Source organism: Mirounga angustirostris, unplaced genomic scaffold, assembly GCF_029215605.1.
Source record: "Mirounga angustirostris isolate CCGP_5_RB_7025 unplaced genomic scaffold, mMirAng1.0.hap1 SCAF_1, whole genome shotgun sequence".
NCBI lineage: Eukaryota > Metazoa > Chordata > Mammalia > Carnivora > Phocidae > Mirounga > Mirounga angustirostris.
The window spans coordinates 91830701-91847593 of NW_026991709.1; the positions used below are offsets into that span (position 1 = coordinate 91830701).

The 16893-nt window shown below is 42.3% G+C and overlaps 1 protein-coding gene across 3 annotated transcripts in view; it reads right to left on the reverse strand.

The window, feature by feature from the left end:
- Nucleotides 1-570: 570 nt before the first annotated feature.
- Nucleotides 571-16893, reverse strand: part of FNDC3B (fibronectin type III domain containing 3B) — a 339261-nt gene continuing 322938 nt past the window's right edge. For 2 of the 3 annotated variants that reach the window (XM_045869995.3, XM_045870000.3), the window contains exons 24-26: nucleotides 12746-12912; nucleotides 9435-9562; nucleotides 571-2202 (exon numbers count right to left, since the gene is read on the reverse strand). In XM_045869995.3, the coding sequence (XP_045725951.1) occupies nucleotides 1891-2202; nucleotides 9435-9562; nucleotides 12746-12912 (607 nt within the window). In that variant the 3' untranslated portion in view covers nucleotides 571-1890. The remainder of the gene's footprint in view (nucleotides 2203-9434; nucleotides 9563-12745; nucleotides 12913-16893) is intronic. The other variant, XM_064585312.1, reaches the window with a different exon arrangement.

Sequence of the window (16893 nt, forward strand, 5' to 3'; positions counted from 1 at the left end):
GAAAATGTCAGAAGATTGGTAATACTACAGCTGTTGCCAAGGAACAAGACTGACCTAAAATTACAAAAGTATAAAACACACACAAAAAATAACATGCTACAAGGGAAAATTAGTACATAAGTACATTTAAAAAATTTTACAATAAATAAAGATTGCACTGTAATTGGCATTTAAAGTACTGTATGCAGAATATAGTATAAATAAACCAAAAACAAAATAATGTTGGTTTCCCCATGACTTTGGTATGGGAATATTATAAGCTAGTACAGGATACTGCATCTTAAGACAACATAGACCAAGCACAAAATCGCTATGATCAAGAAAAACCAAGTAGCAAAAATATACAAAAACAGAAGCAGGGGGATACACTGTGTCTGTTGCACCCTTTTGGAATATATTTGCACCTCCAACTCTTAAATGTCCCTGAGGTACGCGAACATTATGGACTTCATATAAATAATCCAATGACTTTGGGTTAAAATTGATTATCTCATGACTCAGAATAAACATGCAAGAGTAACACTTTGCACTCCAATAGCACCTGTTGATCAAGGATCTCAAAGCACTTACAAACATTTGAATCCCCATTTTATTTTATTTCATTTTATTTTTAATGCATGGGAAACTGAGGCACAGAGAGGTAAAGTGACATGTTCAGGTCACGCAGCAAGTTAGTGACAGATCCAGGGAGGGAATCTAGGCTCCTTCACCCCCAAAACACCCTGTGCTTACCACCAAATATCATTCCCTCTCCACACATGGCCAGGTCAACCCCACAAAAATAGGAACTACAAATTAGGTAACTCTCTTTTGGGTTTTATCAGTTTTTATCCGCTGTTGGATTAAGATGATGTGCACTGAATTAAGGTACTGAAACTCAAATCACTTCATTGATACCTCAAAGAACAGCCTAACAGCAAATCTTTCAAAAACAATGAGCTGACATGTAAGAAGACTGCTCACAATTAGTGTAAATCACGGACAATGGGCAGAGGCACTAAACTGTCACCAGTTCTCGTCATATAACTCTGGTCAAACATAACAGAATATAATAACTCTAGTGATTAGATTAGAAGTAGTTATACACAAAGACAAACAAACAAGTTAAAGCAGCTTTTAAAATAGCTGAACAAGGAAACAACTATTGCACAATGCCCTCTTAAAGTTACTGCTATGAATCGCTGGGGTAAAATCGACAATGTTCCATAATTTATAGGTGCATTTTGGTTACTTGATTTCTTAGACAGGCAGCTCATAGTGTTAAAAATCGTAAGAAATACAGATTATTAAAACATTTTAAAGTACACATTTTTGATTTAAATGAGCTAAACAGTTAAATAACTGAGTGATGGTCGTTTAGGGCAGCCTTATCTGAGTGAACACATCTTCTGTACGTTGTTGTTGCGGTTGTGGTTGTGTGGTAATATACTCTGACAACACTGAAATCCTAGACCTGTAAGGACACACACTGTGATTCATGTTCACAGAGACAGATGATCAAGACAAAAGAAGTGACTGGTGAATATAAATTACTAAACCGTAACATGGAAGAAAAAAAAAATCAAAGGCTTGCAAAAGACATCAATGAAAACAGAATAAAGGCAAATCTGAAAATTTAAAAGAAAACATAAAGCTAGCTTTTGGTATCTGGTTTGCTTTTCTTCTTCTTCTTTTTTTTTTTTTTTTTAAAATCCAGTTTAATCTCTTCCTAGTTTTGCATTTCAAAAAGGTGCACCAAAACACTGATTTTTTTTTTTCTAGCTAAATCTGTAAAACAAGAGAAGTATATAAATCAAAGAACAGAAGGGCTTAAAAAGGGGAGTATCTGAATAAATGTGTGTATTAAAATGTGTAGCATTAAATTCATACCTCTAGTTTTGTTGGGTTTGTTTACTTCATTAAGAAGTACTGTAATATAAAGGCAAATAAAATGGACAAAGTTGCAAAGCCAACCACAATGAGGGCTGCAAACTGTTCATCAGTAGGCATCATGCTCTTCATTTTGGGATCGTCTGAGCTCCCCGTGTCCCCTGTAAGCATGACCTCACTTCGTTGTAATACAAAAGCCGCAGAGGGGCTGAACGCTCCGCTTAGCTCCTGAGAGGTGTCTAAACAGCGGCGGCACACGCACACGCGGAACCGGTAGTCTGTGTTGGTCTGGAGGCCTGAGATTTGGAATGTTGCTTCTTCTCCCTTGTATACCTTCAAGGACAAACAAGAAAGTCCTGGTCAATTAATCTGTAACAACACTGTGGTTTCTAACATAGTAATCTGATAAGCCAGGTCCACCAGGCCCCCGGTGTTTACTCCATAATCACCAGAATAACAAAAATTTGGCAGAAACCCTGAACAAACAGAATACAAAATCCAGTGACTGGAATTGCAGCTGACTTAAGTAATAAACACCTAATGAAATTTTAAGAGATTTGGCTGGTGAGTAGTTAAACAAGAAAGTAAAATTAACTGAATCTTCCCTGTAGGAGTGGCACTGAGTTAGTATCTATAAAGTGCTTAAAACAGGCCTGGTACACAGTCACTATTTAGAATTTTAAAACAACTCCAAATATATTACTAAAACACAGCGATTAAAAGTCATAGGCATAAGCATTTTCAACCTGGCTATAGGCTACCTTAGTAAAGCTGTTAATTTTGCCCATTAATACAAATCCCCTAGAAAATAAAGTATTTCCAATGATCTCCACTTTGTCTGAAACACTTGCCAGCTAGAGAGTTAGTGGGAATCTGCAAATGTTGAGTGTTTTTAAAGCCTGGTGTGCAAACTTCTATCCCCAAATGGACATGCCACCAGTGAACACAGAGGCACTGGCCACGCCTTTAGTGTTGGGCAAGCAAAGATCTCGGTTCACAGAAGGGACCCAACTTCCAATGGTCACTTGATATTTAGCCTTAAGATGTTTCCTCCCTCATTTTCAAACTTCACAAGGAGACTTTGTCATATTTATTATACTTTTGTTTAGTGCCTGAGTGCCAGAAAACCAATTCTGCCTGTTACTTATGCTGATTCAGATTCCTCATTGCTTTTGCTATTCCTCTGTAAGATTTTTAAGCATGCTCCTCCTGGTGCGTCACCCTATTTCTTTAAAGACTGTAGCAACAGCATTAGCAACTGGAGTCATAGAACTGGGCTGGAGCAACCAAGTACGAAAGAGCTGTAAGAAGACCCAGACCACTCCTTTCTTATTGTTCCAATGATGAGTTAGTTAAATGGATGGTTTAAGACGAGCTTGCTGTCAGTCACGGTGATTGCCCCAACCCACACACCACCAACTATTCGAGAGTTCCACCTATAACCATGATGGAACTCTTTATGAATTATTTCCCAACATGTGAGTGGTCTCAAGAAAACAGTGGTGTACATTTTTTTTTCTTTAAAGAGATCTTTTAACTGTGAAAGTTCTTTGCTTTCTTAATCTAGATTTAATTTCTTAATTTTAAATGCTCAAGGTGCTATTTTCTGAGAAACGTCTTTTCTTGGAAACCGTCAGGACCATTCCTGAAGGGAATGATTTGCAACCCATGGGACCAGTATACCAGTTTGATAAAGAAGGTCCCTCCACACTTGCCATCTGAGCTGTGGTTTCTTTCCTGCAACGTCCCTGTAAACAGTCCATTCTGATTCTATGGTGATAAGTTAGCACTTGTATGTTTACTGAGTTGGAGAGAAGCTGCCATCTAAGCCTTAGCTGCAAGATTTCCTGCTATACCTCTTTTATCGATTCTTACAGAGGTCACACTTCTTGAAGTATTTGTTTGCACTTATTAAAGGTCGAAAGACTGTAGCTGTTGGAGCTCTTCTCCTCTGTGCAACCCTGGGAGAACTGGGCCTGGTCTGACTGGGAGGCACTGGGCAGATCCTTGTCAAGCATGGGAACTGGAATCAGGATCCCAGGTCTAAGTCCTTGCTCCGTTATTTTCTAGGTTTGTGAACTTAGGCAACTAGCAGCTTTGAGTCTTAGCTTTTCTCCTCTTTATCCTGGGGTTCGTTAACAGTACCTAAACTAACACTAACGGGGTCTGAGGGTTAAATGAGAAACTGGATGTAAAGAGTGCTTTGTGAGAGCAACATGCTGAAGGGAAGCCAACTTCATCAAATTTAATCCTCCTGATTAGAGATAAAGACACTGAGGATCACAGAGGCTGTTAATTTCTTAAGGACTCATAACAAATAAGGGCAGGAGTAGACCCCCGATGAGATCCCACTCTTAAACACCCATGCTCACCATTGGAACCGCCCCAGCCCTGCCTCTCCCATCCCCTTTGGTAGGTCGTGACGCCACCACCTGTCCTCTGCTTTAGTCCTAGTCTAATGAACAGTCTGACATGAGGCCAGTTCTCTTGGCCTGATTTTTGTCTTCCCAGACAGCTCCACTATCTTTCTGGTGTTTCCGTTAAACACCCCACCTTGGTTCTTGCTGTCTCAGGAGGAAAACGCTGCCTTCCCCTTCTGTGGTATGGAAAGCAGTGCCCCCCCTCCGTTTGTGCCGAGCAAAGGCTTGGCCAGCATTTCTGTGGTATGGCCTCTTACTTTCTGCCATCAAACAATGACCTCATGGCAGAAAACCAGTTAATAACCTATCCCCACAGATGTTTCTGAGACTTTTGGCAAGTGGATATAAATGTTCACTTATATCTGTTTAGATGAATTCTATGGTTTCTGGAATTTGCACAGCTAGAGCTTTTGAAGAAAGCTGGCCCAGAAGTATATTTAATTTCTTAGGAACCCAATTCATGGCATCTTGCAGAGAGACTTCGTATTTTCATTTTGATGGCTCTGCTCAACTCTAAATTCCCTGGAATGAAGATCTCTGAAAATGTATTTAGAGAGCAAAGGAATGCTACTTTTCTCGTACCATTTGGCAAAAAGCTTAATGAAGGAAAAATGAGTACCTAACTGAAGGGAACCTCCTTAATGACAAGTCCAATTAAAACGTAGGCTTCAATTTGTAAACGTTTTTCTTTTAGCCATTCTTGTTTTAATTGGAACAGCTCCCCCCTCGTACAAGCATTACCAACACAAAAATCTTAAAAAAACAAAACACGATACACATATTGAGTGTGGGACTGTGTTCCATTAATGCCATAGCAACCAGCACCATGGAGAGCCTGAATTAAGCAGATGCTCAGTGACGTTCTCTAATCAGAACCCTCAACGACTCAAGAGGAGATATTCTTACACCACAGTACTTGAAAAGACAGGATGATTACCAGAAACAAGTAAACATGAACATTAAGTATGAGAACATACACCCAAACCACAGAGGCAACAGAAGAGAGTTTTTAGTACAGGGGTGCAGCCACCATTGTAAAGAAATAGAATCATTAACAGTAAGTTGTTTTCAGTGTATTGATAGAAAATACAGCATTTCTAATACATTTTAGAAATGGTCAACAATGCTTTAAAGCCTTTTGGATTAATTCTTAGCTAAGGAAAGATTAAAACAATCCCAATACCACCCCCTTTCCTCTGGATTCTGGTCCCTGAGGTTTGACCTACCGGATCTGTTTTGGTGGAAACAGTCACAGCCAAGGAGGTCACCAAACTATAGGCTCATCCTGTCTGCACACAGCTGAGCCTCCACTGAAGTGACTTTCCAGGGGACCGTGCAGCTCTCCACCTCGGGATGGCAGGCCGCGTGCCCTGTGTCCCTTTATTTTCATTCATTTTGACAGGGGCACCATTATGGGTTTTTCCTCCTGCCTCAACCCAATTTAAAAGGCATGGCTCCACTTAAGATTGTCTTTATTGAAGTAACCAATCATAATATCGCAAGATGTAGATAAGCAATATTATTTTTATAAAGACTATTTCTGTTCTTGATTTGATGTACGATATATTTTAAAGTAATTGTGACATGTTTATTCCAAAGAGGAGGATTTAAAGTAATACTCAGATAACTAAAATGAAGAATCTGTGACCCTTAATTCAGAACAACATGCTGTGGAGTTGGAATCCTTTACCCCAACGAGTCTTTTGGGGAGGACCGCGGGGGGCCTGCCTCTGGGCCAATGCCTGCGTCTCTTGATTAACGTTGCCCCTCTTGAGAACTGCAAAGGGGGACATAACTGCACAGCATTGTCATTTACATAGCCCATTCTCACTGCTAAAGGGGCGGAAAGCTCACAGTGACTCTGAGCTAGGGGATGAGTATCCCTCCTGGTACAACAAAGCAGCCGAGGCTCAGTGAGGTGAATTAATTCTTCTAATATCACATGACTGTGGGATACCCTCCAGCTCAAGAGGGAACCCACCAACCTGCAAGCCTCCTTTGTAGAGGGTGCAGCACAGGGCAGGCCTTATGGTCCGAGCTGAGGAGGGCAGGTAAGGTACTGTTACTGAACTGTTTCTTGACAGTCTGCTATTTTCACCCCAATGGGCAATGGCCATGCTCTTCTGGTATATGCTGGGTATCCCTCATGGTACAGAGTACCTAACAGTTTCTCAATAAACCAGGGTCCTATACCTGGGCTCCATGAAACTGAAGATATATTTGTCTCATGTATGAGCATTTTTCTGATAGCCTTTATTGGATACTTAAAGGAAGCTAAAATCCGAAGAAAATTAAGAATCCGTAGAATGATGGCTTTTAAATACCCCCATGTTGATCTATTATTTTGCTTTGGCAAAGTTAAAGTGCATGTTTCAAGCAAAACATCAGAGAATGCTCTGGTGCCTGCCACATTTGCCTATAAACCTAAGTCTGGGAAGCAGAAAGACCCTTCCTATCATAGGTGATTTTTTTTCACCTGAGTTACAAACGCTTCCAAATCCACCCCACCCTGAAGCTTACTCTTATCACCACCACAGGTATAATTAACTCTGTTCCTTTGAAACTGCCTCTTTCATGCATGCAAGAAACATTTACTGAGCGCCTAACTACGTGCCAGGGCTGAGAAAATAAAAATGAGGAACACAAGCCCATATGCCAGTGGATCCTGTCTGATCAGTGCTGGGACGGAGGTACACACAGTGCTCCCTAAGAGCCCGCAGCTCTGCCGGGTATATGCTCAGCAATAATTACCTCCCATTTTCTTCTGCTTTGCTTCTACGTATTCAAAGCCTGTTATCTATGGACCATAATTATTTTAACCATCTCTTGCAGCCATAATATAAATAGGTTTCATTCCCTATTTCATGTCCAGAACAAGGGAATGAAGAACTCAAAACATCATGTTTAAGTTAATGCTTATTGAATAGGGAGAAGCAAAAAAACTCAGTACAAATTATTCCTGACTCAAATGTGGCTTTTTATGTACTACTGCCCACCTTAATCATTTCTTGGTAAATGTAGTAAACACATGGTTATGTGAAGAATGCTAATCCCCATCTACTGAGCCTGCCCTGCGTGTTATGTTTTCATGTATTTCCAAAAAGAAACTCAGTTGTAATTACAATAAGAAATTCTGAGGTATACACGTGTGATTAGGTACCATATTAGAAGTTATATGTCCATGAGTCTAAATATATAACATTAAACAAATAAAACATTAAAGAAATCTAAAGATATTAAGTAATCTCTACACCCAACATGGGGCTTGAATTCACAAACCCAAGAACAAGAGTTATGTGCTCTTCCGACTGAACTAGTGGGGGTCGCAAACAAATAGCTGATTAAAAACAGCCAACCTGCTGATAAAATCTAAACTACTGAATGAATTTACCTGTGTTTTAGCAATGCTTGCAATGTATAGATATTGATCAAATAATGCTGCTTTTTCAATGTCAAACAGCAATCACTACCTTTTAAGAAGCAGAACATTTTTCTAAGAGCAGGTGAAAAAGTATGGTATGTGGAATATAACGTTTTTAAAATAACAATGATGAACATGCAGTGAATGTACTGTTGGGACATGAATCGTTCTTAAATGTTAAACGATATGCTGTGAAATTCTGTAACATTTCATCTTTTCACCATTATTACATTGCTATGGAACAAGACAATGCTGCTGGTGTTAAGATGACGAAATCCGGTGCGAAAAACCCTAGGCTCTCTATCTGAGCTGAGACCCTGCAACCAATCCTATTTTTCTGGGAAGCTGAAACAAACATGTGAAATTATTTACTCTGAAATGGGATACATCTGCTAAAATGAGACTGGAAAGTGAAACAATACAAAAGCGTTTTGCTCTTAAAGAGGAATGATGGAAACTGGACGATGACATCATCCACTGATGTTAATCAATACTTGGTAGATGTCATAGTTAAAAATAGGTTTTTGCAAAATGTGGTTAAAGCAATTCATTCTTTTATCTGATTTTTCGTATTAACAAAGTACATGAAATGTACCAAAACTTTCTTTGTTTTACACATTTGCGAGTATTCTTTATTATTAAATAAGGAACATTAGCCAGCAATTTAACAAAAACTCTGAATCAAATTATTTTCTACCTGTTTGTATCTGAAGCCTCTAGAGCTGAATAGAGAGGTCTTTACAAATTATGCTAATGTTTCAGAAGACAGTTTCTGAGTTTGATATACACACATGCCTCCATTAAAAGTTCTGGTAAGGAATGGACTTCACCTCTCCTTAGGGTAATGGTATCATATCCTGATTTCACAAAAATAGTTACTAAGTTCCCAGAAAGGTAACAGAAACTGATGGGGTATCCTAATCTTTTGTAGCCAGTGACTGATAATCTGTAGTGTTGGAAGAATTAAGGATCAAAAAGTATTGTGAAAATAAGAAAACCAAATTCTTTATCGGGCTATATTCCAGTTACATTCTCTCTTGCCTGGGTGTATCATGTGATCTGTAAAGCCTTGCTGACTCAAATTATGGTTCCTGGAGTAGCATGACCTGGGAGCTGGAGCCCTCACCCCACACCTACTGAATCAGGTCTGCATTTGAACAGATTCCCTGGCGATTCCCCTGCACAGGTCTTTTTTGGGGGAAGGGGCAGGGGCAGAGGGAGAGAGAGAATCCCAAGCAGGCTCCATGCCCAGTCCTGAGCCAATCCCACGACCCTGAGATCACGACCTGAGCTGAAATCAAGAGTCAGACGCTTAACTGACTGAGCCACCCAGGCGCCCCTCAGCTCAGGTCTTGATCTTAGAGTTGTGGGTTCAGGCCCTGCCCCTTAAAAAAAAAAAAAGGTTTCAGTAGTCAGGCTGGAACTACTTCCCCTCTGTAGTCAAACCACTGGCACTTTGGATTTTGATATTTGTAAGCATCACGGCCAGTATCAAATACAAATACGGAATTTAAAACTCTTTATAAGGTCATGCTTGAGAACTGAACATTTAATACCTCCACAGACAAAATGTAAACTAGGGCTTATATCAAGAGGTACACGATAGGCAGTTTTTGTGATTGATTTTAAGAAATATGCCGCTCACCAGTCACTGAACTGCTCATGGCGAGAGGCAAAGGACTGGACGGATAAGCCACACACGTGCCATTCATACTAGTTCTTACCTGTTTGTACTCAGATTCTCTTCCAACCAATACCTGCAGGATGTAGTTGACAGGGTCACCTTTCATTGGTGGTACCGTCTCCCATAAAATTTCACATGAATTTCCTTCCAACTGTGTTACTCGAGGTGCTGAAATACAAATCCACATATCCAAGCTCAAAATTCAAAGTTATCACAATAACCGTCAACATTCTGGTAATATTAGAGTGGGAGAGTGCTTGTGTCCGCTCTGAGAGGGGAGTTTATTTGCCCAGCCTCCTATAAAACCTGCAGGGCACCCTTTACATAGAGAAGATAATCCATGACTAGTAAGCTATTGGTGAAAAAAATCCTTTGCTCATTATCCTATTAATAACTGCTTGGCCTGGATTGCATTTTTGTTACTTTTTTTTTAATTTTTAAAAATTTTTTTAAAAAAGATTTCATTTAGGGCGCCTGGGTGGCTCAGTTGGTTGAGCGACTACCTTCGGCTCAAGTCATGATCCTGGAGTCCTAGGAGTGAGTCCTGCATCAGGCTCCCTGCTCAGCAGGGAGTCTGCTTCTCCCTCTGCCCCTCCCCCCTCTCATGTGCTCTCTCTCATTCTCTCTGAAATAAATAAATAAAATCTTTAAAAAATAAAAAAATAAAAAAAAAATAAAAAAGATTTCATTTATTTGAGAGAGAGAGAGAGAGAGAGTGAGAGAGTGCACACATGAGCAGGTGGAGGGGCAGAGGAAGAGGGAGAAGCAGACTTCCCGCTGAGCAGGGAGCCTGCCGTGGGGCTCAATCCCAAGACCTCAGGATCATGACCTGAGCCAAAGGCAAACGCTTAATCGACTGAGCCACCCAGGCACCTCATGTACTTTTGTTATGTTTTCAATAACTACTCAGCATGTTCTATATGCCTGAACTGGAGACTTTAGAGAATGCAAAAATAGGGACTGTAAACCCTACTTTCAAGGGAATTAAGATCAAATTGAGGGAAGGGGCGAGCAAGGTAGGAGACAAATACAAAGAGAAACATAACGTAAAGGAGATTAAACGGGGGTGTATGAACAAAATAGGAGGGACAGTCTGATCTGTGTGAGAGTCTAAGGAAGGTTTGAGAAGCACATGACATGTGAGATTAAGTCCCAGAGAATGGCTAGCACTGAGAGAAAGCCTTTAAAAATCAAGTTATCTCCTATTTGTATTTTTTTTAGTTCATTTTTCACCTACTGGACTTATAATTCTGTTGTTTTTTTTTAAGAAATTTTTTTTTTTTTTAAGATTCTATTTATTCATTTGAGAGAGAGAGAAAACACAAGCAGGGGGAGCAGCAGAGGGAGAGGGAGAAGCAGGCTCCCTGCTGAGGAGAGGGCCCAAGGCAGGACTCGATCCCAGGACCCCAGCATCACAACCTGAGCCGAAGGCAGACGTCTAACCGACTGAGCCACCTAGGTGCCCTCATAATTCTGGTTTAAAGGAAAATTATATTAGTTTGTAGTAAAGCATGTAAAATGTTATAGAATTTTAAAATATTTTTTTCTCACAGCTTATGCTATATCTCTACAGCTTAATTCAATACTTGAGATTTTTCTACTTTGTAACTAGAATGCATAACTCTTCTCTGAACCCCCTTACTCTATAAATTCTTTAGAGGCAGTGGATTCTACTTGCGATTCTGTACAATATTGCTTCAGAAAAATACAGGTTTTCTTAAAAATAAGTTGCAATTAGTTGGCCAAAACTCCATGCAATTTATGGAAATAATAAGGGACCCTATCAGACCAAACAGCCCTCCAGCTAAGACAACAATTTCCTGAACCAAAACGGTAAAGGATCTGATCATGTGGCAGTGTTAGGAAACTGTCCTTCTGAAGAAAATATACATGAAATTCAAGTGCTTTCAATTCAGTGTTCCACTGTCCATGAACTGAATCTCCACCAACACACACTTAGAGAGGCAAAGGGAGTGTCGCAAAGACTCTTGATGTTTGCCAGCTGGTAAATGCGGCCAGCCTTCCTTGTCACAGCAAATCTATGAGCCCCAGTGTGTTCAGGAATCTCTTCTGTTACCAGGCGAAGCTGTACCGAAGGACCGGGCCATTTACTACCCACGGGGCGCAGCGAGCCCTTGCATGTGTTCACCATCTGTCCTAGTTTCGTAGTCACACGAAGAAGCAATTGCCAACGAACTTCTGGACTGCTGAGGGGAGGGAGCTACCATAAAGTACCCTGAAAGGAGCTAGAGGAAACCTTCACAGAATCCAAGCCAGACCCTGACCCTGACCCGGAGGTCTCTTACCCTCTGCGATGGACTCCGCCCCGGCTGTAGCTGACATAGCTCCTCCACACGGAAGCACATATGGTCTTGCTCCTGGGGCCACACATCTAAAGGACCTTTTCTCAAGGTTGTGCTCATCCCCCTGGCCACCCAAGTAATATACAGCAAACCCTCGCTTTTACCCAGATAAAACCTAGTTCAGATAAGCTGCCTGGTGTCCATCAGCCTCCGGGCATTTTGGGCAGCAGCTGGATAAAGGCACCAGTGTGGCCCACCCTCGCAAAGGCAGCAGGGACCTTCACTGGAATCATCCTCTTGGGGAACAAAAGGGCACAGGCTCAGGAAGCCGTGAAAGAGCTTGGGGGGAGGGCCCTACTGCTGTCTGCCCATCCTGCAAGTTGGCTGTGCATCATGGGGGCAAAGGCTCACCGGACCCAGTGGAGGGAGAGCCTGGGAAGGGTGGCTTTGGCTCACTCCCTGTCCCCACAAAGGGACGGGGTCAACTAGTCACTGGCAAACCTCAAGACAAATAGTCAAGGAGATGAGAAGAGGCCACGGCTGCTCTTTTTTCAAAGGCACCTCTCCACAGTAAGGGCTGCGGCCAGGGGACAGGCTGATGAAGTTGCCTGGCAGGTCAGGCTCCGGGCACCAGAGTCATCTGAAGATGGACACCAACCTCTGCTCCTCCTGACAGTCTCTGGGAAGGGAGATTCTCAAGCCCTCCATGGTGAACTGTCGTTAAGTGCTATCAACACCAGGAATTCACCCTCATTTCTAACCCAAAGTGTGTCTGTCACTCGGTGTGGTCCTTTCCTTTGTCCATCTCCTGTGGGGATGAGGCTATGACATTATTTGCAGTAATTACTTATACAGACCTGAGGAAAGGCTTTTCTGCAGGGAACCCATCCCCCAACCTTCTCTTTCAGAAAATTGTTAATGATTCTATGTTGCCGATATTAGAAATATCAGAAGAGTGTATTTAAGGTCAGAATCAAGCCTCCTACTCCAAGTTCCAACATTTCCTTACTCTCACAGAAGAATGTGCCAGAATTCACTGCCTACAAACCTTTGATGGTGGGGGGTATGCATTTGGTTGTGCTGAAGGTATAAGTTTCTGAGAAGGGCCCATCCCCAGCCTCGCTCGATGCCTGGATTCTGAAGGAGTAGCATGTGAATTCTGTCAGTCTCTGGACTTTGTAGGTGTGGCTGGGTCCTCTGTAGATGGAAATAAACCTAGAGGAAGGAACAGAATCCATTAGCCACCTGAACTTTTATTAGTGACAAGAAATTAATATCACTGGTAACTGACCTCCTTCTATATACGAGGCAATGAAGTTAATGTTAACTGGGCACCTGAAAAATACAATGTCCTCTTTACCTGGATTTTCCAAATAACTGAGGTTTAGCTTGAAAACTCCTTCAATTTTAACCTTTGTCTTTGCAAGAGCTTTCAAAGCCCCTTTCCCAAACTAGTAAGAAGACATTTAAGATTACAGATCTTTGAGAAAACATTTTTTAAAAGAAAAAAATACTTAGAATCCTCTATCAGATTAATCAAAATAATGGAAAAGCAGCATAGGTAAACTGGACAGCTTAAACTGGCAGCTTCTGGATCCTTCTCTGGTCAGAACCAGGACGATTTTGTACTCTGCTAATTATTATCTCCAAGAGGCATAAGTGTAGAAGGCATGAAGACAGAAAATAAAGGCCTTATGTTTTCAAGCGTTTTCCCTCAGGGTCTTGAAAAATTTGTATTTTTACAATGAAACTGGCTTACCTAGAACTAGTATATACTATCATTGTATGTCTTTTTATAGTTAAATATAAAATCTTAGAAATATCTGCCCCGCAATTATCCAGAATTTCTGCAGATTTGGGCCTTGAATCCTGCTGGCCCAGGGATGTCTGGACCCACTGCCAGTGTCTGAGGACAATCTGCTGTCTTCAGATCCTGCTGGAAGTGGGTCAGATAGAATCACAATTTAAAATGTCTCGACTCTTAGGCCAATTTGGCCTAAGGGGTAGGCAGGATTTATGAATTCATTTAGCAAGCATTTCTTGAACATCTGCTGTGTGCCAGGCTCTATGGCTTCAAAGATGAATGAATAAAACCAAATCCCTGTGGGCTGGCTGGTCCTGTGTGGGGTCAGAGTTTCCTGAAAGCAGCAGTGTCTCCCTGGGCCAGAGAACAGTCCCTCTGGATGGACGGACGGGTAGGTCTAGAGATTAAACAACTTTTTTAGAAAACCTCTCCGAGTCAAGACGTATTTTAAAACACCCACGCACTCATCAGCCTTCACAACTGAGTTCCTGAGCCCTAGCCATTTCACTATTTAATGTTCCCTCTGCTGTGCAAGGAACCTTTTACTGAGGGCTGAACATTTTCAATTTCAGGGAAAGCCAGAGTCCACTCTGAAATCCACAAATACCATGGCAACCTGTCCAGTGCTCTCGACACATTACCACCTTAATGAAGATACCCTTGCTAATGCTGGAGGCAAACAGTTATTCATTAACCCGGTCTCACCTAGGCCAGAATCTCTGACCAGACTCACTGCCCTTGGTTGTACCACAAAATGGAAGTCACGGTTTAAGAAGTAAACGTGTTACATCTTCATTACAAACCTGCAATAAAAGCCTGGTTTCTGGAAGAATTTGGGGAGAATTACTAGCAATACTCCTGCTTCCCTGCCATGCCCTACTCTCGGGAGACTGTTTCCTTTTGAAAGTAAGGTCAATACATCTACACGGGCAGTAGCACTCACAGTCATAGAGAAATGGACTGAAGCCGATTCAGGACTCTAATTTGCTAGTGTCATCTAAATTGGGCAAACAGCATACATATCAATTTTCAAATACATCAAAATCTGCTTCTGGACTGTTATTTTCCCCCCCCCCCTTTTTACTGTTTGGCTCTTTCACGGCTGTATTTCAGTTCTTAAAAATTGCATCCCAATTTATAGAAGGCACTGTGGAAATAGGCACTAGCGATGAAGGCTCTGAAATTTCACCATTACAGCATTTGTTTAAGTCTGGGAATAGTGTTACTTACAAAAAAGAGGCTACATTTGCTTTCAGAAAAAAGCTAGAATGAGTCTGGAGGAGACATTCACCCACTGGATTTCAGGTTCAAGTTTACTCCCCTTTCATTCAGTGATGGTGGATTTAGGCAGGTGCGGGAGGCCCACCTTGTAGCTGGCATTTCCCTTGGAGAGGAAGTTGGGGGCTGGCAGCCTGGTGCACCCAGCAGAAGAGCACTGAGAAAGGGGTCGTTCCTTCTTCCTCCAGTCTTTTCTAGAATAAGCATGTGTCTGACTGGTCCTTTAATTTAGCCCGCTGTCTACTTAGGCAATAATAAATCATGACTGCCCTGCTTTGTCATGCCATACTCCCCTTAGAAAAGGCATGGGAAGGAATTCTAGGGGTAATAATGAAACTGGATGGGGCTAATTCCTAGGTCATGTAATTAGCCAGGTACGGAGCCCTCAGTCAGTGGACGGAGGACGGTGGGCATGTGACAGGCTCTCTCCTGAGTCAAAGGGGCATGGGGGCGGCGAGGGGAGACACCAGGAATCCTAGCAGCTTTGGGGAGAACATTCTGAAATAGCTAACAGGGCCAACTCCACCCCAAAGACCCACTTAGAGAAAAAGGGGTGTCCTGTCTTCGTGGGGCCTGCGTCCTAAGGCGGACGCACAGATCCAAGGTCAGGAGCTGAGCAATGAAGCAAGACAGCTGCACTCCTGCCTTCTGAGGACTCCTCCCCACACCCTCATTCTGATGGGTGACCGAGAGCCACAGGAGCCACTAAGACAGAACAAGTCTGCCAAGGATTTTAAAAGTTCATACATAAGTTTATCTCTGTAAAGGTTTCCCGTACCCTCCTCCTCCTTGAGGAAACACCAGGCAGAGCAGAAAGAGAAGTGCAAGGAGGAGATCGTGGGGTGAGAAAAGACAAAGACTGGGCATTCACACTTTCTAATATGGAAATCATTGACCAGTCGTGTCTAATTTCATGCTGCTTTACTTTGAACAAAGAAATGTATTAAATGCATAAGTCAATGGATTCTAGCTAAATGCTCCATATAAGTCAGCTTGTCAATCAAAAACCCAAATCCTTCATAAAATCTCACCTTTCCATTTTAGGTCTCTGGAGCCATGACCTTCCTGTGTTAGCAGCCAGTTTGGCACTTTTAATCTAACTTTAAGGGTTTCAAGAGTCTTAATTTTGAAAACCTTAAGGGCTAACACTAGTTGCATGCTTCTTCTACACCCACCCCCAATACACTCTTTATAAATGCGGCTTCCACGAGCAGAACGGGCACCGAGACTAGGAGCCGCCAGCAGCTTATTTAGCCTCTCTGTGCCTCAGTTTTCTCCTCTGTGCCATAAGGGTTATCATGCCCCAACCTCCCTCATGGCACTACGGTCAGGTTTAAATGGTTAACAAAAGTGTTTAGCTCGGTCCTGACCTGTAATCACCACTCCACAGGCGCTAGTCGCAACTGTTTTACAGTGCTCGGGTTTTTAACAAACTCCCCTCTCCCTCCTGAGAGACGATCTACAGCCCCGCCGGCTAATCCTAAGGTTATTTTCTTTTCTCCCGGGTGGAGAGTTGGCTGTGTGGGGACAGAGGCCGTCCTGTAAGCCAGGCTTCGCGCTGGCCGGAGGCGTCAGCTATGGGGCTCCCCTGGGGAGCCCGTTCACCCTCGGCACTGGGAGCCCCGGTGAAATGGGGCCAAGAACGCCTCCCTCACAGGTCTGTGGTGGGATTCGGTTTGAGAGCTCACGCAACTGCCCCAGTCCCTACGCAGAGCAGGCCTTACGTAAACGTCATGGATCCGCACCTTCTCTCTGTACGTGTTGACAGTGACTTCTGTTTCAGATAAAGGCCAACCCAAACAAAACAGAAAGCTCACAAGCCAACAAAGAGGAACAGGGTCCCTCTCTTACCACAATTCTGTAATTATTTTCTGCCATTCCAAGAGGCAGGAGAAGAAAGAATCTTCTTTCTTTGGAGCCAGTGATCTATGCCAGTTGCATGGTGGCCTCTCTGGGAGGCTCCGGAGGTGAACACCCTGTGGCTAGAACCACCCGGGCAGAGATTAAAAATATTCATCAAATATTTGTTTTACAAAGGCCAACCACATTTTTTTCTCTTTCCTAAATCTCTCTTTTTTTTAAACCACCTTCATTTTAAAATTCATTAATAAGTC